This window comes from Lissotriton vulgaris, chromosome 1_1 (assembly GCF_964263255.1).
Source record: "Lissotriton vulgaris chromosome 1_1, aLisVul1.2, whole genome shotgun sequence".
Taxonomy (NCBI): Eukaryota; Metazoa; Chordata; class Amphibia; order Caudata; family Salamandridae; genus Lissotriton; species Lissotriton vulgaris.
The window spans coordinates 476946705-476970827 of NC_141685.1; the positions used below are offsets into that span (position 1 = coordinate 476946705).

Here is a 24123-nt window from a genome sequence, read left to right on the forward strand (position 1 = left end):
AGATAAATTAGGGGAAGCCAAATATCTCATTACCTTTGACTTAAGTGAAGGGTGCTGGCAGATTGGCACGGTCCCAGGAGCAAAGAAGAAAACCACATTCTCCACACCTGATGGACACTATCAGTTTACTTTAATGCCTTTTGGGTTAAAGAATGCCCCTGCCACCTTCCAGAGGTCGGTGAATCAAGTCCTGACTGGGTTGGGGTCCTTTAGTGCAGCTTATCTTGATGATATTGCTGTCTTTAGCTCCACCTGGCAGGATCACCTGATCCACCTTGGGAAGGTTTTGCAAGCCCTGCAATCTGCAGGGCTAACTATCAAGGCATCCAAATGTCAGATAGGGCAGGGCACTGAGGTGTACTTGGGCCACCTTGTGGGTGGAGGCCAGGTACAACCCTTACAGCCCAAGATCCAGAGCATCATGGACAGACAGCTCCAACAACCCAGACCCAAGTCCGGGCATACCTTGGCTTGAATGGGGACTACAGGAGGTTTGTGAAGGGATATGGGTCCATTGCGACTCCCCTCACAGAACTCGCCTCCAAGAGAATGCCCAAGAAAGTGAACTGGACTGTTAAATGCCAAAAGGCTTTTGACACCCTGAAAGAAGCCATGTGCTCAGCACTAATTCTAAAAGCACCAGACTACTCCAAGCAGTTCATAGTGCAGACTGATGCCTCTCGGCTTGGGATAGGAGCGGTCCTATCCCAGATCAATGAGGAAGGCCAAGACCAACCTGTTGCTTTTATAAGCAGGAGCAGCGTTGGAGTGCCATTGAGAGGAGGGCTTTTGCTGTGGGTTGGTCCTTGAAGAAGTTGAGACCCTACTTGTTTGGGACTCACTTCCTGGTCCAACCTGACCACAGACCTCTCAGATGGCTAATTTATATGAAAGGGGAAAATCCAAAACTACTAAGATGGTCCATCTCCCTACAGGGAATAGACTTTGAAGTGGAATACCGACCAGGGACTGGCCATGCCAATGCAGATGGACTTTCCAGGTTCTTCCACTCAGACAATGTTCGTCTCATCACCTTTCGTTGTGTGTGTGTGTGTGTGTGTGGGGGGGGGGGGGTGTAGTGTGAGAAAGTGCCATCTTTGTTGCCTTGGTATGTCAAACAGGGGCCCAGGGCCTGTTTCTTCCCTAAAACTGTGTTGAAACATAAACCCAATTGACAACTCTGGCCACCTGTCAGCCCATAGTAAACGGTACCCTAGGTACCCAGGGCAGAGAAGACCCCTAAGGGCTGCAGCACTTATTGTGCCACCTTTAGGGGCCCTGTACCCTGACACCCACACACTGCCTTTGCAGGCTGAGTGTCTAAGTGCAGAACTAAACAGTGAGTCGACATGGCACACATCCCTGTGTGCCAAGCCCACAAAACCCACTGCCCTGGCATACCTCAGTCACCCCTCTAGCTGGGGGCCCTATGCCGGCTGTGTGGGCTCAGGTGCATGAGCCCTGTGCCCCTACAGTACCCAGGGCCATTCCTGGGCACTGTAAGTGCAGTGATGCCATTAAGAGTATATGGTGCTGGGCGGTTTCATTACGAACTCCACAGCACCATAATGGCTACACTGAAGACTGACAAGTTTGATATCAAACTTCTCAGCACATTAAACCTGCACTGATGCCAGTGTGGGATTTAATGTAAAATGCACCAGAGGGCATCTTATAGATGCCCCCTGAAAACCTAACCTACAATCCAAGTCTGGACTGAGAGGCTGCCTAGGTTGCTACACAGCAGACATGTTGCTGGACCCCTGGGTGGAAAGCCCCCCGCTCTCCTGGGCCTGCAACCATGCACATCCTGGGCGAGGTGCTAGGTCTCCTCCCCCAGGATGGGCCTGCCCTCTTTTTGAGCTTCTCCAGGTCACTTGCTGCACTCAGCAACTGGCCCCCAACAGTTCCGACCCCCACTCTGGCGGGAAGACTGGCGGGAAACCCTACGTCAGGAAGGGGGGGTGCCAGCCTGTTCCAACCCCACCCCTCAGGTGGGAGAGGCGAGGTGAAGCACGGCCCCAGGGTCCAGCCATCTTGAAGATGGGGAACCCTGCCCAATCACATTTAGGCTTCTGCCCCCCCTCCCACAGGAGAGGAGCAGACTAGGGGGTGTACCCACTCCTGGACAAGGACCTATTGGCCCTGCCCTTTCCCTACCTGTAACGCCCCTAAATTCAGTATTTAGGGGCACATTAAACCTTCCTACCTCAGATCCAGATAAGAAAACATGAAAGATGATCAAGAAGACGAGGACCCACCGTGCAGCTGCTAACAGGACGACACCAACTGACTTGGCCCCAGCCCTTCCGGCCTGTCGAACCCCTCCATTCGCGACCAGCCGAGGGTATGATTTCCCGACAGCCCTGAACCCGGCACCCCACGACCCCTTGTGCCCTCCTTTGGGGTACTTACCTCTTCTCCAAGAACCCAACTTACCTCTCAAAGTGGTGGTCACACCTGAAGAATCTCTGTCCCTGAGCCTTCAGCCTTTGTTCACTTTGTAACTTTGCCATTGGATAACACTGAGCGCCAGACGGCTCAAAAGCACCCTTCACCCGACGCCCAAGTGCCGCTGGAAGTGCAACTACTACCCTACTCTACTTTCCCTGAGTAAGTGACCAGGAGCTCAGCTCCCACAGCCGCGTGGCCTGCCTGCTTGCAGCCACCAACCAAAGGCCCCCTACCCTCCGTTGGTTTGCATTGGGCATACTCTCTCTGCACCCGGCTGCCCCTGTGCTGCTGAGGGTTTAACAACTGTACCATTCTGACCCTGGGAGACCCGAGTCTATGCCCAGAACCTTTACCTCACCAGTCGAGTACTCACCTGAAAGCAGTTAACTCACTTTCCTTCCATAGGCTAACATTGACTGGTTTTCACTGAAATTTCTTCTAAGTGTCGACTTTTGCAACTTTAAAATATTCCTCTAAAATCAGCCGAATAACTAGTTACGAAATACTCACCTGGGATCATGAGAGAAGCCAGGGCTGTACTTTCTAGTTCAGTGCTGAACCGCAAAAGTAATCTTAACTATACTTACCAGTTACCTACATTTTCTTTCATAGGAAACCATTGACTGTTGTTCTCTGAAATTTCTTCTAAGTCGATTTTTGCAAATTACAAATATTCCTTAAAAATCGTACCAACTGCTGAAGCGTAAAAACGTCTTAGAGCTGGATCTAGGAGTCCAGTACTGGATTACAAACGTAACGAGAACCTACTTTACCTGTGACTTGAATTTCCTTCCATAGGATAACATGAAAAGTTTAGAAGTGTCAACTATAAACAAAACGCTTTTACTTTAACTGGTTACAGCTTAGGTCCCAGGACTCAATCTGAATCCAGTCCTGTGGTTAGCAAAGTAATCCTGAAAGTAATCCATTGCATTTTTATAGAAAAACCCATTGAGCTCAATGTTAAATTGTGTTTCGAATTGTATTGCCTATTACAACCCCAGTATCTATTGTACTTACTAAGTCTATAGCCTGATTGCAAAGTAATTACCCAAAGTCACTCATATTGAGAAAAGTATATTTTGATACCTGTTGTTTCTAAAATAAAACTATATCTTTTGATATAAAAACAATTGGCCTAGAGTTCAGTTCTTGTGTGTGTGAAACCTTTAGCTGACTGAGTGTGTACAACAAATGCTTTACACTGTCCTCTGATACTATCTTACTGCTCGACCAAGCTACCACATTAGAGAGTAAGGTCAGAACTGACTTTAACCTTGGTTATACCTCTGGGGATTGGGGACTCTATACACACTGAACCTTACTTTGGTCCAGTATATTTAGAGCCAGTGTACATTAGATGACGAGGGGCCAGACACCATTAAATCCAGGTTACCGGTGTTGTGACACCTACCAGCAGGCTCATTAGCAGGACTCCATCAACATTAATGCAGAAAGCAGTGCTCAAATCAACCGCGGCAGGTAATCGTCGGCCAAGCATTACAGAGAAACAATGCAGCTCATTATTCATCAGTGAGTTGGACAGCATATATACATTATAGGGGCCCCAAATATCCCTTGGGCGCGAGGCAGTGGGGAGCTCCTCATAGTAGCATGTCAGCTGATCACGGAAATACGCCAATTCTTGCAGCCAGGTTTTAGCATCTGGTGCTCGTCTCCCACCCCAACAAATCGCCACTCTGCGCTTGGCAAGTTGCAACGCTAATATCACCAATCGTCTCACTCCTGCCTGCACTCCAGAGACAATACCAAGCAGACACACTCGCGGATCATTAGCAATGGTCACCTACGTCATTTCAGACAATGCCACCGTTACATCCATCCAAAACGCGAATACAAGTGCGCACTCACAGGCTAAGTGCATAAAGTCAGCCCCATCCAGCCCACATCACAAGCAGACAGCCGAGTCACGGAGACCGTATTTAGCCAGTTGTGCCGGCGTGTAGTACCATTGCTGTAAAAATTTGTAGTGTACGAGTCTAAAATTACCGTTAGCTGCGAAATTACCAGTCATAGCACAACATTCGGACCATTCATCATCAGTCAGTGGTTCCGGCAAAGAGGCATCCCAACGAGTTCTCGCAGTTATGTCCATATCCCCCTCATCCTCCTGCGACGCTCGGTTCAAGCGCAATACCAACTTTACACGAGTAGTCATAGTATACATCAACTGTAATGCGCCAAGCACAGGTGGTTCCGAGGGGAAAGATGGGTACAGATCGCGCACCGCAGGACGCAGCCTGACATATGTAAATGTAGCCATGGTGCCATTAGGCATATGGTCCAACAAGCATTGCAACGTAAGAAATTGGGCAGCCGGAAATGCATCTCCCATGGTTTGTACCCCGGCACTCTGCAACAGCTGAAGTGCACCCACCTCACTTGTTACAGATATAGCAGCATGATGCAGTAAAGGCATGGCTGGAGCATACAGCGGCAGTCTGTTCGCCCGTCTCCCCAGGTCACGCCAGGCTTTAGCAGTAAATTGTACCGTGTCCACCTCGCCCTTCTCATATACCGAATGCGGGTTCACGATCATCGCCTTTACGGGCAGCGGATATATTGCTCCTGCCTCAATCGCTACATGAGGGGTGTACGGCGGTGCCGAAATCCAATAGGAGGCAAAATGAGCCTAAGCACACAGATAGTAAAGACGCATGTCTGGCAGAGCAAATCCGCCCAGCTCATAGGGCTTGGTCCGAGTGTCCCACTTCACACGTGGTCTCTTACCCCCCAGGCCAGAGTGATTAGCAAGGATTGAAGCTGAGCAAAAAAATGAGATGTCAAAGTGAGGGGAATATTAACAAAATAATACAGAAACTTAGGCAGCACCTCCATTTTGATCAGGGCAACCCGGTCAGCAAACGAAAGTGGCAAGCACGTCCAGCGAGTCACCTGATCTTCCAGTTTCGAAATCGCCACTCCATAATTAGCTCGTAGTATTTCTTGAGGGTCTCTGTGCACCCAGATCCCCAGGTACCGAACAGGCTCCGTAGCCCATGCCAATGGGAATTCCAACTGAAATGGTCGCGTGACCTCTGTCAGAGGCAACAGTATGGATTTATCCCAATTAAATCGAGAGACCAGAGAAGCGTTCGAATCTTATATACTTCCGAATCACCCCTTCCAGATACCTATTGGGCTCCCTCACATACAAAACCAGGTCATCAGCATACATGGAAACCGCGAGTGACCGGAGATGAAAACGTAACGCTGCGGCCGCATGTCTTTGTCTCAGAATACAGGCCAGGGGTTCTAACACAATGGCAAATAATAAGGGAGAGAGTGGGCATCCCTGCCTCGTACCTCGCTGTATAGAAAAGGGTGCAGACTTCCGACCATTAACCCTCACCCGAGCAATCGGATCAGTGTAAAGTAGAGTGACCCAGGACGTGAAGACAAAAGGCACTCCCATTCGATGTAATACCTCTATCATATTTCCAAGCAACCGAATCAAACGCTTTGGCAGCGTCCAGTAGAACCGCCACCGCAGCAAGTTCTGGCTTAAGGAGACGAGTACCGTAAATAAAGCTCTAAGGTTATGTGTCGTGGAGCGAAAGGGGACAAAGCCAGACGGGTCTGGCAGTACCATAACGGGCAATAACAGGCGGAGGCGCGTTGCCAACACTTTGGCGAGTATCTTCACATCGGTATTCATCAAGGACAACGGGCGATAGGACTCACATTGGTCCTGTGGTTTACCCGGCTTCGGGAGGGCCACAAGAAGGGCTTCACACATCGACTCTGGTAGCTGCCCCCGATCAAAGGCCTCCTCCAATACCATCGTCAGATGAGGTAAAAGTAAGTCCACATATTATTTATAAAATTCAGACGGCAAGCCGCCAGTGCCTGCCGCCTTACCATTCGGCAAGGCCGCAATTGCGTCCCTAAGTTCCCCTTCCGTAATGTGATGCATTAAAAATTCCTGTTGCCCCTTCGACAGCCAAACCAACGCTATTGCGCTATCTCACCCTCCTCAGCCGTCTCATTATGCTCATCCATTTGCTCATAATACTGCGCAAAACAAGTCAATATACCGTCCGCATCGGTCACCACTCCATCCCCATCCTTAAGTTCTTGTACTTCGCAGTGCCTGGCCCAGGGTTCCCTGATTCTATCTGCCAAGCCACGCCCCGGACGACCTCCTTCGCCATAATACCGTGGCCTAGTGCGCTTGGATAAGTATTTGACCTCCTGATCCGCTAATTCGTTAGATTCAGTAACTTTTGAGCGTATCTTTGCCAAAAGAGATTCCGCCGGCTTGAGCTCATATTGCCGTTCTAGGCCTAACCGCTCCCTTTCTAGTTTATCCATGGACGTCTTTAGCGATTTGAGCACACCAGCCCGCAAACCAATACACGTGCCGCGCACCGTCACCTTGAAGGCCTCCCAAACAGTGCATTAGTCTCCTACAGAGCCAACATTCCTGAGGAAATAGTCCTCAATTTGTTCCCTCAAACTCTCACGGAACAACTGGTCCGACAAGGCTCCAGGAGGCAGTCGCCACGAAAAGGGTGCTGGCGCATGCAACGGCAACCACATCTCCACAAGCACATGATCAGACAGCGTGCGAGGCAGATGTTCAGCCTTCATTACCCAACCACTAACATCTCTTGTCACAAGCCAATAATTCAAACGTGACCAGGTATCATGCGCAGACGTGTAACAAGTACCCTCTTTCGCACCTGGATGTTTAAGACGCCACATCCACTAGTCCTAATCCATGCATACCATCCCGCACTGCTCCAACCGCTCTTTTAGCTGTGTATTGCCGGTCATCCTTTCTATCCAACGTCACATTCAGATCCCCGCCACATACAATCGCAGAGGGAGGCAGAGCATACACTTTGTTCCATAAAGTGACATAAAACTCGGGGTCATCGATATTCGTACCATACACATTTACCATTGTGACTATTGTGCCACATAGCTTGCCATGTAAGATAATATAGCGATCTTCTTTGTCTACATCCTCATGAAGAGTCTCAAAAGGAATGTTCTTCTTAATCAGTATCATGACTCCACGAGCATATGAGAAATATGCCGTTGCCAATCTTGTCCCCACCCACTGTCTGGCCACCGTCTCCGCTGCCCGCCACCTAAGGTGTGTCTCCTGCATGAAGACTACTTGCCCACCATGCCTGTTTAGATACGCTAACACCTGCCTGATCTTTTGTGGCCGGTTTAATCCCTGCACATTCCAGGTGATCCAAGAAACCTTTCCTCCCTTATACATATGATCCACCGGTACATCGAACCTGATATATAGCTAACCAATTCGCCTCCCAACACCAAAAGCTGAGTTCACAAAAACATGCCAAGTTGTTGCACCTGGGGAACCCCCTAAGTATCGAACAGTATGTCAGCCAATAGTCCCGGATCCCACAGTCCACCCACTTAGTCTCCCCACCCATTGTAGCGCTCTCTACCTGCCAAAACCTCCCCTTAGCCCTCCTCTACCCAGATCAGTTCTATTCTCAAAACAAACCTGAAAATCCTCGCCCTCTCCCTTTATCCCCCCTCCCACTTCAGCTCCCCCAACCTGCCAAAGCGGTCTCCCCCCCCCCCCCCCAAAACACCCGCCCAACCCAACCGCTAGTAAATTTTGGGGTATTCCCATATGTGGGGGCAAAGAGGCTTAGAACTCCTGTGCTTGGAAAAACACCAGGTGACCGAGCCACAAGGGTTAACATCCCACCTCTGCCACCTCGCACCTGTAACCTGCCATTTCTATTCCTCCCAAACATCATATATGGAGGGGCTTAACGCCATTCACCAATTAATATTCGTCATCATAATATCACATTAGCAGCATATCACAGTCTCAAACTTCAGTTCACATAGTGCATTAACCCCAACAGTGCAGAAACTAAACTGTGCAAAAGCCTAGTGAAAGTAAGGCTATCAGTACAACAAAGGAAGGCAGTCCCAACTTAAAAAGGCTCCTGCAATCTTCATATTGATAACTAAACACCACATCCTGCTCAGAGCTTTGGTCAGCTATCAATACATTAGCATTATAATCTCACATAAGCATAATATCACAATCTCAAACTTTGGTTCTTAGAAGGCATTAACCCCTACAGTGCACAAGCTCTGCAATACCATCATAATTTCACATAAGCATAATATCACAATCTAAAACTTTTGGTTCTCACAAGGCCCCAACCCCAACAGTTCACAAGCCCTCCAATGGTCCGGTGCAAGCAAGGCTAATAGTACAGTAAAGGAAAGCAGTTCCAACTTGATAAGGCTCCTGAGATCATCAGATCGAATATCAACCAATTCGATATACTCAAGATTTCGTTCGATTATCTTCATTCAGTTCCTCATCTCCCTCCTGCGCCATAGCAGAGTCACGCTTGCGCTTCTTCTGTTTCTTAGCATACTCCATGGCAGCTTTCGGTGATGTGAAGATTTTATTATCTGAAGGTGCTCCTATCCGCAGCCGAGCAGGGTACAACATGGCATATGGTATGTCCTCTGTCCGGAGGAGTTTTTTCACTCCATTGAATTCTTTCCGCGCTGTTTGCACGGCCACAGTAAAATCAGGAAAAAACTCCAACTTGCTACCTTGATATTCTATTATGCCTTTTTCTTGTGCCAATCGTAGCAGTACATCTCTGTCTCTATAGTTTAGAAGGCGAGCAATGATGGGGCGCGGCGGCGCACCAGGCACTGGTCTTTTCGCTAAGGAGCGGTGCGCACGTTCAACAATGTACACTCGGGACAGTTGTTAAGACCCAAATAATTCCACAAATAAGCCCTCCATAAATTCTTCCATCCTGCCAATATTCGTGGACTCCGGCAGCCCCGGGACGCGGATGTTGTTGCGCCGGGACCGCCCTTCCAACTCCTCATTCTTAGCTTGGATAACTGCCAGCACCCGCTCCATATTAAATACTTTATCAGTCACTGTGGTGAGACCATCCTCCGTAGCCGACACCCTCTGCTCCACTTCACCCATTCTTTCATTCTGCCTTTCAAATTGCGTGGACATATGATCAAGTCTGTGGTTCACCGCTTCCATAGTGCCTTCAATGGACTGCAATGTTTTTTGCATGGCTACGAGCGTGGCCTCCAAATTCGGCGTCCCCCCCCTCCCGCCGTCTCAGCGTTGGATGTAGTCTGAGAAGAGGACATTGCAGTCTTATGCGTGTCAAAGTTGATCTTTGGTTGGTTCCACTCAGGCCTGCCCATGTCGCCAGCAATCAAGTAAAACAGATACCAATTGTAATCGGGTCCCGGTTATGGTGACCAAGCTGGCAGTTGAATGTCAAAGCCCAAGAATTAGGTACACAGCACCACGTGCAGTAGCGTTACATCGTAAGGAGATACAATGGTGTACCACCAAAGCCAGTTGCATTAATCCGGAATTAGCAGTCGTTTCTAGCACCCCCCAATAGCAAAATCTGTGCGCCAAGCAGGCTCTCACACAGACTGCCCGATGATATTAGGGATTAGGCCACTATGTCCTTTGCTGCCCCTATCCGCCAGGCCCTCAGTCGCAGTCAATGTTCAGAATTTCCAGCTCTCCAATGGGCTCCTCAGCTCAAAAGTTAGTGAGCGTCCTAATCTTCCAGGAGGCCGCAGTCTCCCAGCAGCCCAAAACCAGCCACTCCGGACCACTCTCCGCCCCTGCCAAACGCAGCTCCCGCGGCCCAGGTCAGGTCCACGCCGCCTCCGCAGCCCCGGCCTCCCCTAGGCTGCAGCCCCACACACCACTATCAACCTAGGCAGACGCTGAGGCCCGTCACGGCCAGTCGGCACAGTCCCGGAGCTCAGAGCCGCCGCTCGCTGTCACAACCTCCTCTGGCACTGCTCCGGCAAGAACGGCAGCCCTCTCACGCCTCCGGGGCACAGCTCCACTTGTCTCTGGGTCGCGGTCCCCTCGCCGGGCTCCAGGCGGGTTCGGCAGACACAGGCCAGCTCCGGCCGCCACTCGCCAGAGTTCGTGGTGGAGGCAACGATGCTCCAATACCCGCAATTAGAGGGCTCCGACGTCCGGGAACAGCTCGAATCAATTCTGCAGGCTGTTGGTACAAATTGCCATCGAAATAGTAGGTAGCAAAAGCAGGATGTGGCGAATATTAGTCGGATGTGAGCTCAGTCTGGCAGAGCCTCACATAAGTGCGGCCATCTTGCCGTGCGCCCTCTAGCGCCCCCCTCCTTACGGGCTTAATGCTAGAAGATAGAAAATCTGGCAAGAGATCTTTTTACATGCTGCAGGCTCAAAGAATGGTCGCCTCAGATGACTGGACAGTATTTAGTTCTAATAGAATCAAAAGCCATGAAACCAGCAGAAACATTCTTAACTGACCCTTTATGAATTGCTTAATGGTCCACAGAGAAGAGACTGAGCATTACTCGAACTTCTGAAAATCAAAATTGCTGCAAAGTTCACCTATAAGTACTTTATACCTTCTTTAGCAATGGAGCAGTCAATTACAAAACTGTCATTAATGGGCCCATAAATAAATATTATGGTATCTTTGACAAAGACGGTAGGTCTCCTGTTGACAGTGGTTTTGGTGGCAGAGCACACAGGGCCTTCGAGACATTCATTTTCTGCACCACTTTGTGAGCAGGTTGTTCTTCCTTTTCAGAAAGTATTTGGTTTTTCCCTTTGCTGCGTTGAAAACAGATGATTCACTGAAAATCTTCTGCTCTGAGAGCACCAAGTGATTTATTTTGTGGGCCCTTCATGGAAGTGCGTGTAGAAGGACTTCATATAGAGTCATACCCTGATGAGGGGGCATGCCCACTGGAGTGGGAAATGTTCTTCATTTCAAGAAGATACAAGGGCAGTTCCTTCCTCCCTGTCCTTTAAGATCTTAGATGGAAATTAAAGATGCAACAGTTTGTGCACTGGGTATAGACAGTTGATGATATAAAAAAGTCCACCAGCGTAGAGTTTTTTGTTTGTTTAAGTTTGAATACATTTCGGAGAACGAGATCTTCTCTTTCCCTGCTGTAATGGCAATCAAAGTTTGGAAATTCCTCTGGTCACCCACCGAATATTTAGGAAGAAAATCCCACAGTTGCTAAAGCTGGGGCTGATTGATCAATGGAAAGTTGGGCAGAAGTGAGGAAAGAAAACACAGAATGGTGAGGTTTAGATAACAAAATCAGATTTTTTTTAGAGCCTTCCACACGTGTGGTAGACATCTGAGCTACTTGTTCTCGATTAAGAAGTAGAGAGCTCAGCACATCCAACTCACTGACTTTTGCTTTGGTCGTTTCAAATCGATTTACTGCGTTACTAAACAAAAACTGTTGTTGGGAGCATGGCCATTTGAAAACGGTTTACTGCTATTTTACACATACAGCAGGTTACCAGTCTTACAAGGAATGAATGATACAAGTATGTGAGTCTATGAAAGATCCAATGCTAGAAAACATGAAGTTATCCCACAAGGACTGATCTTTCTACTCCCATGCCAGATTCTCCTCAGTCAATAAAACATAGCTCCTTAAAACCTTTAGCAAGCTCAATTATTTCAGTTGATTTATCCTGCATAATACTTTTTGTTTTGTGGCCACTTCAACGTCTGAGAGCTTACCATTACCTTTGTATCCTTTACACCTGGAAATGCTGGAGTTTGTCTGCTATAGATCAGATTTCACAGCACATGTCCACACATTTCACATTACAGCACACATTTTAAAAATGTTCATACACACATTAAATATCTACTTACTGAATCAGAACTGTGTTTCGCCAAATTTCTTCCACCTCCTCTTGCCTTAGTTCCCTACAATGCACAAATCTCTCTTTATTGCTGGTCGTCATTTCCTCCTGTAGGTTTTCCAAATTTTCCTATATAAAACGTTACTTCAGTTAGTTATCACCAAATAATTGATGGTAAATAAAGAAACATTATATAAGGAAAACAAAAACTGTTACCAAGTGCCTAGAGTTTTTGAGAAAACTTCACATCCAAAGAATCCAGTAAAATCATTACACCGGATCTTAAGGTGCTGGGGTGGCCCAGCTAAAAGTATGCCATCACCCTACTCCAGATTTATCCAACCAGACACCTTTAGAGTAGCTTGCAGCTTTAAGTTAATTTTTGAAGAAGCACCAGGTTAATAAATGTTACTTTACCTTTTACAGTTAAGGGAAGGTTGTGTTAATGTTACATTATTATCATTAAGATGCAAATAGCAGTGCCTGATAATGAGCAGTGCTGTCAATTTTATGACCCTCAGTGGAGTACAGAGGAAGAACCGAAGCACTGAGGTATTTAACTCTTACATAAAAGTCCTGTCAAATCCATAATAGTGTGTGAAAACCAAAGAATTTTTTTGAATACTTTGAAATCAGAGAAAATTAAAATGAAGCGTTAACAATTCATTTCAAATTTCTCCAACTTCAGAGCATTTGCAAACATTAGACATCTTACTCCTAGTAGACACTGTGCCATATTTATGACTAAAAAAATTAAGTATTTGATTTGAAATGGGAGAAATTTAAAATGAAGAAACAGTTTACTATGAAATATTGAGTCTTTGTTTTTCTCCACTTTCAATGCCGCTAGTTTGCTCACTGCTTCAAGATCAGGCACTATTTCTGCTACAGCCAAAAAAGTGAACTGAAATCCGTCCCTTTTTCCCCATGCAATACCAGTCACATCAGAAACTGCAGGGAAATGACGAAGCCACTGGTCCCAGCAGAGTGCGAGTGCAAGAACAAGAGCGCTGCATGGGAAATGACGAAGCCACAGCTCCCAGCAGAGTGCGAGTGCAAGAACAAGAGCGCTGCATGGGAAATGACGAAGCCACAGGTCCCAGCAGAGTGCGAGTGCAAGAACAAGAGCGCTGCATGGGAAATTACGAAGCCACAGGTTCCACCAGAGTGCGAGTGCAAGAACAAGAGCGCTGCATGGGAAATGACGAAGCCACAGGTTCCACCAGAGTGCGAGTGCAAGAACAAGAGCGCTGCATGGGAAATGACGAAGCCACAGGTCCCAGCAGAGTGCGAGTGCAAGAACAAGAGCGCTGCATGGGAAATTACGAAGCCACAGGTCCCAGCAGAGTGCGAGTGCAAGAACAAGAGCGCTGCATGGGAAATGACGAAGCCACAGGTTCCACCAGAGTGCGAGTGCAAGAACAAGAGCGCTGCATGGGAAATGACGAAGCCACAGGTTCCACCAGAGTGCGAGTGCAAGAACAAGAGCGCTGCATGGGAAATGACGAAGCCACAGGTTCCACCAGAGTGCGAGTGCAAGAACAAGAGCGCTGCATCACACACAAGCTCCTGGACTGGGAATGATTAAAAGCAAGTGGCCACTTCTCCGATGGCTATTGGTGAAAGAGCAGCAGGCATTAAGGCTTCTTATATCACAAATTTGGCCACTTGTCTATTAGGACCAGGCCCTGAAGAAAAAACCAATATGGTGGACCTATTTATGCTAACCCTAAACTTTATATATATTTGAAATGAAAATTCATGTATTCACCCTTCCAAAAGAATATGCATCCTCCTTCAGCACACACTCACTACTGTCCCAGCCCTGATGTTGTCTAACAGCTTGCAGTATGTGATATTGCTGTTGACATAACAGAACTATCTTCTGCAATTTAGAATATAGCCCTCGATTTGGATCTGTAACTCTATGGCCATGAAAGAAGATTAGGTTACTTAGCTGTAAATCTAGTTCTACAGGATTATTTTCTTTTAGTACCTAAGATGTGTGTGATTCCGGCTACCAATCCAAATTGGAATAAGCCCAGTAAAATAACATCTATTTGTGTGCAAATCTATAATAAGATGCCAAATTGAAGAACCAGGCTGTGAGCAAGCTGCAGTCATGTCCGGGAATTCCAAGATGGCAGCTGCAATATGCCTCGCTGACAAGGGTTGAACCCCGCCAGTTAGCCATGATGACAGTGGCTTGATGCCGCTGCAGGTACAGTCGGAAGCACGTAAAGAGGGAGACAGAAGATCAGGACAGCGTGACACAGGAGAGGCAGAATCCAGGAACAAGAACCAGTGGGACGAGGCTTTGCTGCAGAGAGAGGCATGGCGAGGATGAGAGGAGCAACGCATCAGGTGACTGCATTAGGGCTAGCTACCCCAGCAGTCCCAGGATACAGGAGGACACAAGGGTCCTACGCCAAAGCCCAGGAGTGTCGTGGGCAATGGAAAGTGCCAGGAAGGGTAGGGAGAATCTTGAGTTGATGGGCGGGCTTTTGGTCCCAGCACGGGTATGAGTAAAGCGTCTTTGTTTTATTGCTTGTAGCAGCACAGCAGCACTGGGAGAACCAAGCATGGTGATAGGCACTTTAGGACTAGAGTAGCCACCTTCTACTAAATCTATGAAACTAAATCTTGCCATATTTTCCATAGGGCCACTTGCCTCCATATCCTCAGCAACATTGAGGCGACGGACCATCCTAAGAAGAGACGGAAGGAAAATACGACAGACATATCTGGGCAAAAGAAAAAGGGGCTAATTTTTAATGCCAGATTATCAAAGTACCTCATTATAAAAGCCACTATTTTTTTATAACTCTTGACTTAGTGCCTTTATACCAAGGAAATAGGGGCACACATCAGAGGCAACCCCTTTAAATATTACTACGGCTTGCATATATCCGTTCTAGATTCACATGCTTTTTCAACAGAATACCAAGCATTAAGTACTTTGAGCTGGGGAGATGAGTTGCATCTTAATCAGAACAAATTCCTCAGCAGAGCCACACAGCCTTGGGGTTCTGGATCTGCTTACAGGCTTAAGTGCTTGCAGAAGTTATTTGAGGATTCCAACGTGGCTGCCTTTTTGATTTCCAAATGTTTCATTAGCCTTCAATGTGGTAGTAGAGCCTCTTCCTCTCTGAGTAGACGATGAGCCACCATGGCAACAAACATGGTTATGTGAGTTTAACATTTAGTAGGTGATCTGGAAATAGTCACCTTGGTTTTTCATTCCCTGGGCCACCTAGATGTACTGAAAAGCTGAAGAGTGGGTCGGAAAAAATGTGTACCTCATTCACTTCTCACAATTGCAGTTTGTAGGCCTTTTAAAACGGACAGTCTAGGTGATGCTGGAAGCTCAGCTTTCCTTACAATGGGTGAAAAGACCGCATTCTATAACTAGGGTTGGAAATGTCACGTCTTTAGCAAAGAAATACTCAGATAATTATTCTGATCTGTTGAAGCAATTAAAATTAGACTTCTTTGATTGGGATAAAGTCAGACTAACCAGGTTGGAAAGCACAGTGGCAATAAAGATGACAGGGCTCCCCCAGCTCCTGTTCTTAATACAGTTTCACTACAGCCCCTTAAGGATACGTTAGCTCACATTCAACAAAGTTTCAACAATTTTATGTTGTCAGGAAAACTACCCAGAGCTGCAGCCATAGACCTACAAACCAGATGACGAAGGAGGTCTGGACACCCCAGCCGTTATGCTCTTTTATCATGCAGCCCAGCTAAGATGCAGCAATAATAACTGGTGATTTACGTATCAGAAAACTGCAGGTGCACAGACTTGGCAAGCACTTTGGCTCCCAAGAAACATACCATGGTGTCAGAACTCCTCTCCAGTGAAACGGGCAGTGTATTGGTCCTGGAATGGGTTGGGGGGCATTGATAAAGCAGTGTTTACTCACTGTTATGTCATGTATGACCCTTATAATCGGGAAGTCAGATTTCAATCCAGCATTTATGGAAGAGGACCTTTGGGAATGGTGGAAGCTGAGCTGCATGAGCAACAGGGATCTGTACAAGAGGGAGGGCATCACATCTTTTTAACAGATCAAAAAAAGATTATCGGTAGGGGGCGTGCAGCTCCGTAGCTCCCGGCGAGCTGCTTTAATCAGACGTCTCAAACCTGCTCAAAGTCCCGTTTTCTCCACCAAAAGGACCGCAACAGACCCGAAACACTAGGGTCCGACATTGAAGCCCACCGCAGCCGTAACCAGGAGAAACGCGGCTCAAGAGATGCGCCGGCCCGAACGCCTGGCCCAAGATGGCGGCGGGGCTCTGAGAGCTGAGCCCGGAGCCGGGAGGCCTGCCAAGTAGCGGAAGCAGTGGGAGGCCAGAGCCGCCGACCGGGACACAGCGCCCAACAGCCACTGGCCCAGAAACGCAGTAAGGACGGGAAGGGCATCGGCAAAGGTCCCGGGGGGACACACGGAAGCAGAGGGCGCCAGAGGGGGGAAGGCCCGCTGTGCGAGCCGGCGCTTAGCCCCGAGAGAGAGAGGTGAGGGTGCTCGGGGCCCCGGGGACTGGCCCTGGAAGACGCGACACAGCGGGGCCCGTCCTGCACCGGAGGGACCCGCAACGCCTGGAAGTGTCTGGCCCACGTCGGTAGTGCAGAGGGTCGGGGCCTTGGAGATCGGCCCCGGGGGCATAGAACGAAGGGAGATGCCTGAAGTGACGGGGCTTGACATCGAGACACACACAGGAGAAACGGCACTGCAGGAACAGGGCGGCCCTTGCCGTGGCACATGCAGGCTTGCCGCGCTACACCGGAACCAAGGGGAAGCGCCATTGCCGGAGATAGAAGGCTTACACACTGCAGCCTGGTTTAGACAGGCGGGACTCTCCTACGCTGGACAAAGAGTGCCGGGAGGTTGGGGGGACGGCGGGCTGGAGATAGGAGGGCCCACTGGCTGAGAACTCGCAGAGGACTGTAACGGGGAGGGCCCGGAGCTGAAGTGTTGAGATGCTTCTGCCCCCACCGCTGTCCCCGACAGACTTCGGACTCTGGTAAGGGGATTGGGACTATATCACAGAACAGCAATAAGGCTGGAGCCAGAAAGGAATCGCGAGGTGTCCGGCATACAGATCGGGGAAGGATCCCCCCCCCTCCCCCACCCCCCCACAGGTGCAAAAGAGGAAAAGGACGAGAGGGGAATACAACACTGTGTGCTGCCTCCCAGGGACGTTCGAAATGGGGAAAAAAAAGAGGCAACATCCAGGACCCAGAGGCAGGGGACCATGGATCGCCACGACTCAGCCCCCTACAGAGGTGTTGCCCTCCGGCTCCCGCACGGACACACACCTTCTGTTGGAAGCGATAAAAGCATCAAGGGCAGATACATATAGGAGGGGACCCCTCTAACGTTACTTTGAGGTCAGGGAAAAGAGGGGAGAGAGAAGTAACCAATACTAAAGTAACAATAGTGAAGTAGTGTGGCTCACTGGTTAGAGGCGGCAGACCCGAGAGCAGAGGACGGCCCGGGACCAGGGTTCGATTCCCGGCGCGGCAGGTTTCTGGACCAGGGTCAGCGGACTCGATAATTCTCTCGCCTCGGTGCCTGCTCTGATCAGCGATCACACTCGGCAACTCTGGGCACTAGCTTGCCTCATCTTCATTAACGGCCCCACCAGACCGCCGGGGATGCCTGGTCTCACCCTGGAGATACCCATTAAGGGACCATCTCTCAGGGAAGCCAGGAAGGGTTTCGCAGCAGTCGAAGCGCCTTGGGACCCTCCGGGTAAGTAGTGCGTAATCGACTACGGCAAGACTTCCGTAACTTGACGGAGAGGGTAACCACGGGAGAGACGAAACTAGGAGAGGTGGAGGAATCAATCACTACCCTTCGGAACGATTTGGCGGAACTACAGGCATCCCATCGCCCACTCCTATGACGCCGAAAATAGGGCCTGCCGCAACAACCCACGCTTTGTGGGCTTTCGAGAAGGAATCGAAGGGGCTAACATGGCGGCCTTTCAACGTACTTGGCTACAGAAGACCTTCCTGACGGCGCAGTTTTCTAATTGTTTTGTGGTTGAACGAGCACATAGGGGATTGTTGGTAAAGCCGCCGGAGGGGGCGAGGCCGAGATCAGTCATTGCACGCTTCCTAAATTTTGCGGATCGGGATATGATCCTGTGGGAAGCCAGAAAAATGGGGAGATCAGACTGAAGAACGCGCACATAATGATATTCCCCAACTATAGCCAGGAAGTCCAAAAACAAAGGCGCTCCTTTGACCTGGTGAAAGCAAAACTGAGAGAACTCCACATCCAATATATGCAGCGAAATTGATTTACAAGGAAAAAAACACACTTTTTTACCCACCCAGAGGATGCATGGCAATGGCTGGAGGAGCGCCCTCCACTCCGGAGACCAGAGGCAGAGAGGAGAGGGGCAGCGACTGGGATGGCGGCCAGGGGACTCCAATAGGGGCCGCCGAAAACGTGCAGACGACTCCCTATCCCAACCACAGTGCGTCGGGTAGACAGAGGCGAAACTCAGCATCACTCGGAGAAGGAAGCATGGCAGGGTCCAGGTTTCGCTGCTTGGAAAGGAACGCCCGCTCTGAAGGGGAGGAAGAGGCTGGGGACCGCTCGTCCGGAGGAGAAGAGGAAGCGGCACAGTCAATGCACCCTCAAGTTCAAGTATTTATATAGCGCACTACTCACCCAGAGGGTCTCAAGGCGCTTGGGAAGGGGGTTCATTATTTATCGAATAACCAGGTTTTAAGTTCTTTTCTGAAGGAGATGTGGTTCTGTGTAAGGCGGAGGTGAGTGGGGAGTGAGTTCCAGGTCTTGGCCGCCAAGTAGGAGAAGGATCTACCTCCCATGGTGGATCTTTGGATACGCGGAACTGCGGCGAGGCCTTGATTGGAGGATCTTAGTTGGCGGGTGGTTGTGTAGAAGGATAGTCGAGTGTTGAGGCATTCGGGCCCTAGTTTGTAGAGGGCCTTGTGTGCGTGGGTGAGGAGACGGAATGTTATTCTCTTGTTGACGGGAAGCCAGTGGAGGTCTTTCAGGTGGCCGGTAATGTGATCTTGGCGAGGGATGTCCAAAATGAGTCTCGCTGATGCGTTTTGGATGCGTTGGAGTTTTTTCTGTAATTTGGCTGTAATTCCGGCATAGAGTGTTTTTCCGTAGTCTAGTCGACTCGTAACCAGTGCGTGGGTGACAGTCTTTCTTGTCTCGGCGGGAATCCAGTGGAAGATTTTTTTGAGCATATTAAGTACGTTGAAGCAGGAGAATGAGACGGCGTTGACTTGTTTGGTCATCGAGAGTGAGGAGTCTAGGATGAAGCCAAGGTTACGTGCGTGGTCTGTGGGTATGGGTGCTGAGCCCAGATCCGAAGGCCACCATGAGTCGTCCCAGGCAGAGGGGGATGATCCTAGTATGAGCACTTCCGTTTTGTCTGAGTTAAGTTTTAGGCGGCTGTTTTTCATCCATACGGCTACTTCTTTCATGCCTTCGTGAAGATTGGTATTGGCGGTGTTGGGGTCTTTGGTGAGGGAAAGGATCAGCTGGGTGTCGTCAGCGTAAGATGTTAAGGTTGTGTTGACAAGCGATGGGAGCGAGTGGAGTCATGTAAACGTTGAAGAGGGTGGGACTGAGTGATGATCCTTGTGGTATACCGCAGATGACTTCGGTGGCCTCTGATTTGAATGGGGGAAGTTGGACTCTCCGAGTTCTCCCAGCTAGGAACGAGATGATCCAGTCCAAGGCTTTTCCTTTTATGCCAATGTTGCTGAGGCGTTGTGTGAGGGTGCTGTGACAGACAGTGTCGAAGGCGGCGGAGAGGTAGAGTAGAATGAGGGCCACTGTTTCTCCGTTGTCCAGTAGTGTTCGGATGTAGTCTGTTGCTGCGATGAGGGCGGTTTCGGTGCTGTGTTTGGCTCGAAAGCCGGACTGTGAGGGATCGAGGGAGTTGTTGGATTCGAGGAAGGCGGCGAGTTGGCTATTGACGGCTTTCTCGATGACTTTGGCCGGGAATGGGAGGAGGGATATGGGGTGGTAGTTTTTAAGTTCAGAGGGGTCTGCAGTGGGTTTCTTCAGGAGGGCGCTGACTTCGGCATGTTTCCAGCTTTCGGGGAAGGTAGCAGAGTTGAAGGAGCAGTTGATAACATCACGGAGATGGGGTGCGATGGAGGAGTCTGCTTTGTTGAAGATGTGGTGGGGATAGGGGTCGGTTGGCGAGCCGAAGTGGATGGAATTCATTAGGCGGATAGTGTCTTCAGTGGTGATTGGGTTCCAGGCGCTGAGGTTGTTAGAGGGCTGTTTAGGTTCTGAGGGGGGCGGAGAGGATTGTTCGTTGGAACTGTTTTCGATGCTGTTATGTATGTCGGCAATTTTGTTGTAGAAGAAGGAGGATAACGAGTCGCAGAGGTCTTGGGAGGGAGTGATGTCGTTTGAGGCTGCAGTGGGGTTGGTGAATTCTTTGACGATGTTGAATAGTTCCTTGCTGTTATGGGCGTTGTTGTCGAGTCGGTTCTTGAATGCAGATTTCTTGGTGGATCGAATCAGCTGGTGGTGTTTGCGGGTGGCTGCCTTGAAGGTGGTCATGTTGTCGGTGGTTGGGTTTTTTCTCCATGTTTTCTCGAGAGTACGGCATAGCTTCTTGAATTTTTTAAGGTCATCGTTGAACCAGGGGGCCTTTTTGGTGTCTAGTTTGGTGTGATGGTTTTTCAAGGGTGCTAATTCGTCAGCGCTGTGAGTGATCCATTGTTTGAATTTGATGGCAGCTTGGTTTGGGTCAGATGAGAGGGCGGGTGGGTTTTGGTTGAGCGATGTGAGGAGTTGGTCGGTGGTGATTTTGTTCAATTTTCTTCGGGGAATAGGTTGTGGGGGGTTGTGGGTCGAGGTGGTTTTGTAGCTGAAGTGAACAACTGTGGTGCGATCGAAGGAGATGTGTTTGCTCGAGGTGAAGATTGGGTCGAGCGTATGTCTGGCTACATGGGTGGGGGTGTCAACAAGTTGTTTGAGGCCGAGATTGGCCAGGTTGTCAAGAAGGGTGGTGCTGTTGCTGTCGTTTTTCATTTCCAGGTGGAAGTTGAGGTCTCCTAGTAGAATGTAGTTCTCGGAGGCGAGGGCATGTGGACTGATGAAGTCAGTGATGTCTTCGCTGAATTGTTTACGGGTTCCTGGAGGCCTGTAGATAAGGGTGCCTCTGAGTGTGGTCCTAGGGTCGGTGTGGATCTGGAAGTGGAGGTGTTCGGCGGTTGTAAGGTTATCGTCGGAGCTGGTCGTGATTTTGATGGTGTTCTTATGGACGATGGCGATTCCTCCTCCTGTTTGGACTGTGCGGTCTTTTCGGATGATCTTGTAATTGTCCGGGATGGCTATGGCGATGTCGGGTGTTGATGATGCGTTCATCCATGTTTCAGTAAGGAAGGCGACGTCCGGTGATGTAGTGTCGAGTAGATCCCAGAGTTCGGTGGCGTGTCTGTGGACCGAACGGGTGTTCAGCAGGATGCACTTCAGTTGGTTAGATTCGGAGCTGTGTTTGGGGTTAGCAGATGTAGTATGGGTCTTGATGCTGGTAAATTTGCAGGAGCGGCAGGCGAAGGGACCGTGGGTACGTCCTGGGGCAGTTTCGTAGCATTGCGGTGTGCGTCCGGGGTTAAGGGCGAGGAGAGTGGCGGCGTCATACGAAAAGCGAGTGGGGTGGGTATGGCGGGGACCAGGGGGTCTGGCGCTGGGCGCAGTCCAGGCGCAGACTGGCGTAGACGGGCTTACCTTTGGCGCGACTGGGGCGCGACCGCAGCGCGTGAACGCTGCGGGAAGGTTGTTCTGGCATAAGTGGAAAGTTGAGGGCGGAGCGAGGGGGGGTCAGCTGCTCTATGTTCTCACATGCAAGATGCTTTTGCCAAGCTGTTTGTTCTGCTTAACTGCAACGCAATAGTTAAAAATAAAGTAATGGGAATAGAGTAGAGATAAGTGGTATACAGTGCATTCATTTATTCTTTGTTCTAAAACGGTTTATTTTCTGCTTTACTATCAGCTCGTGTTTGGGCCTGAAATGTATCTGTGACTCCATTTTGAAACCCACAAAGTTTGCAAGAAAACTCAAACTGTGGCATTGAACTAATGCCAGCTACTGTCCTTCCAGATGTTCATGAGAGCGTGAACTTTCAACCCCACAAGAAGAAGCTGGACTGTACAAGCATAAATAAATTGTTTGATATTGTTACATTCATTGCTGGGTGGAATAAAAGTGCATGGGAAAATAAATTGATGGGCAGGAATGCAAACATTAATATTCATTCTAAAAGTTTCATTTTGGTATGGTGTGATGACCTCTCCTCATTCTTTTGTCCAATCAAAATTGGGGATCCTTACACTTGCAACATTGGAGGGTGGTACACTGACCTGGAAAATAGTATAACTAGAGTAGGCGTAGCTAGTTATTTGTCCGACTTGTCCAAATAGCTGACCTGTCACTGACCCAACGCACTCAATAGTTGATCGTGAGCAGAGGTGCATGCCGAGCACTCAGTCAGAAGATTCGATAACCCAATCGGGGTTCGGGAGTAAGGGTGCTGGTGGAGCACTCTGTCGGAGAATTCGATAACTCAATCGGGGTTTGGGCTGTTAGCTGCAGAGTGGGAGTAACGCAGGCGTTGCAACTTTAACTGCGGATGCCGGTCTTAACCTTTGGTGATCCTGTCCTGATCCAATTTGGCTTTACCTGTCCTGATTCTGATCTGCACCTGCTTGTCTTTATGGTGCCTGCACTTTCGGGGTTCTGTCCTTTAAACTGACCCGTGGCCAGGGTTAGTTCTTCACACCATTTTAGGTAAATATTCTATGTGGGTATGTCAGTGTACTGTTTCCTTCTTCCCACCCTAATGTCAAATGTTCCTAATTGAGAATTTTCTATTTTTCAATGCTTGGATTAAGACATTTAAGAAATTTAGATAAAGAGTTTAAACCTTTTCCGATGAGGGGAAAAAAATACAGAAAAAACATCCTCGAAATGCAAAAATGAAAAAACAAGATATCAGGGCTCATCTCAAACAGTAATGGAAAAATATGGGAAGGCATTGGGTAAAAGAAAAGGGAATGGATGGGGAAAAAGATAAATATTCTATCTTGGAATGTAAATGGGCTTAGAATACCAAGCAGAAGGCAAAGAATCTTGGAATATCTGAGGGTGGCAGACAGTGAGATTATTATCTTACAAGAAACACACGTTTTGAAGAAGGAATGGTAAGGAATTATAAAAAACTGCACTGGGTGGATAGCTATGTATGCACAGGTCAGGAGTGAGTGGTAAAGGGAATTGCCATACTTTTAAGAAATCGGTAAAAGCTAAAATAGAGCAGATAGAACTGGATAAAAAAGGCAGATGGGCCATCACTAAGGTAAGGATCCATAATTCCCTATACACCATAGCTGGCTACTACGGGCCTAATTTGGATGACCCCATCCCCTTACAAAACCTGTATACTCAGTTGTTGTCATTCCCCTCTCCAGTGATATTAGGGGGGGATTTTAATCTAATAACAGACCCGAAGATAGACCGCCGGCCCCCAATGAAACAAGTAAATGTACTTAAAATGAGAGAGTGGTTGGGGATTTATAAAAGATCTGTGCTTGATGGATATATGGAAGGAGAAAGGGGACAAAAGATACCCATTTACCTTCAAGAATAAAAGACTGGCTATACAATCCAGAATTTACTTCTTTTTGACCGATAAAATACTAATTGACAAGTTGCACAAAGTTGAACACCTGCCAGCTCTTTTGTCGGATCACTCTTCCGTCTCACTCAATTCATCTGGGTGAGGGTCAATCAGTAGGGAGATGACAGTGGATCGAACTATTTTTAACGACATGTTAATCATGGATCAGCTTAAAACGGAGTCGGTAGAATTTTTTCAGAACAATAAATAGGGGACATCACTGCAAGTCAAATGGGACACGTACAAAGCAGTAATAAGG

General features: G+C 48.7%; 1 protein-coding gene across 1 annotated transcript in view; it reads right to left on the reverse strand.

Annotated features, from left to right (window-relative positions):
• Positions 1-24123, reverse strand: part of DEPDC1 (DEP domain containing 1) — a 319914-nt gene that overhangs the window by 196975 nt on the left and 98816 nt on the right. Inside the window, exon 4 of the mRNA XM_086953850.1 lies at positions 12177-12295. Within this exon, the coding sequence (XP_086809976.1) occupies positions 12177-12295 (119 nt within the window). The remainder of the gene's footprint in view (positions 1-12176; positions 12296-24123) is intronic.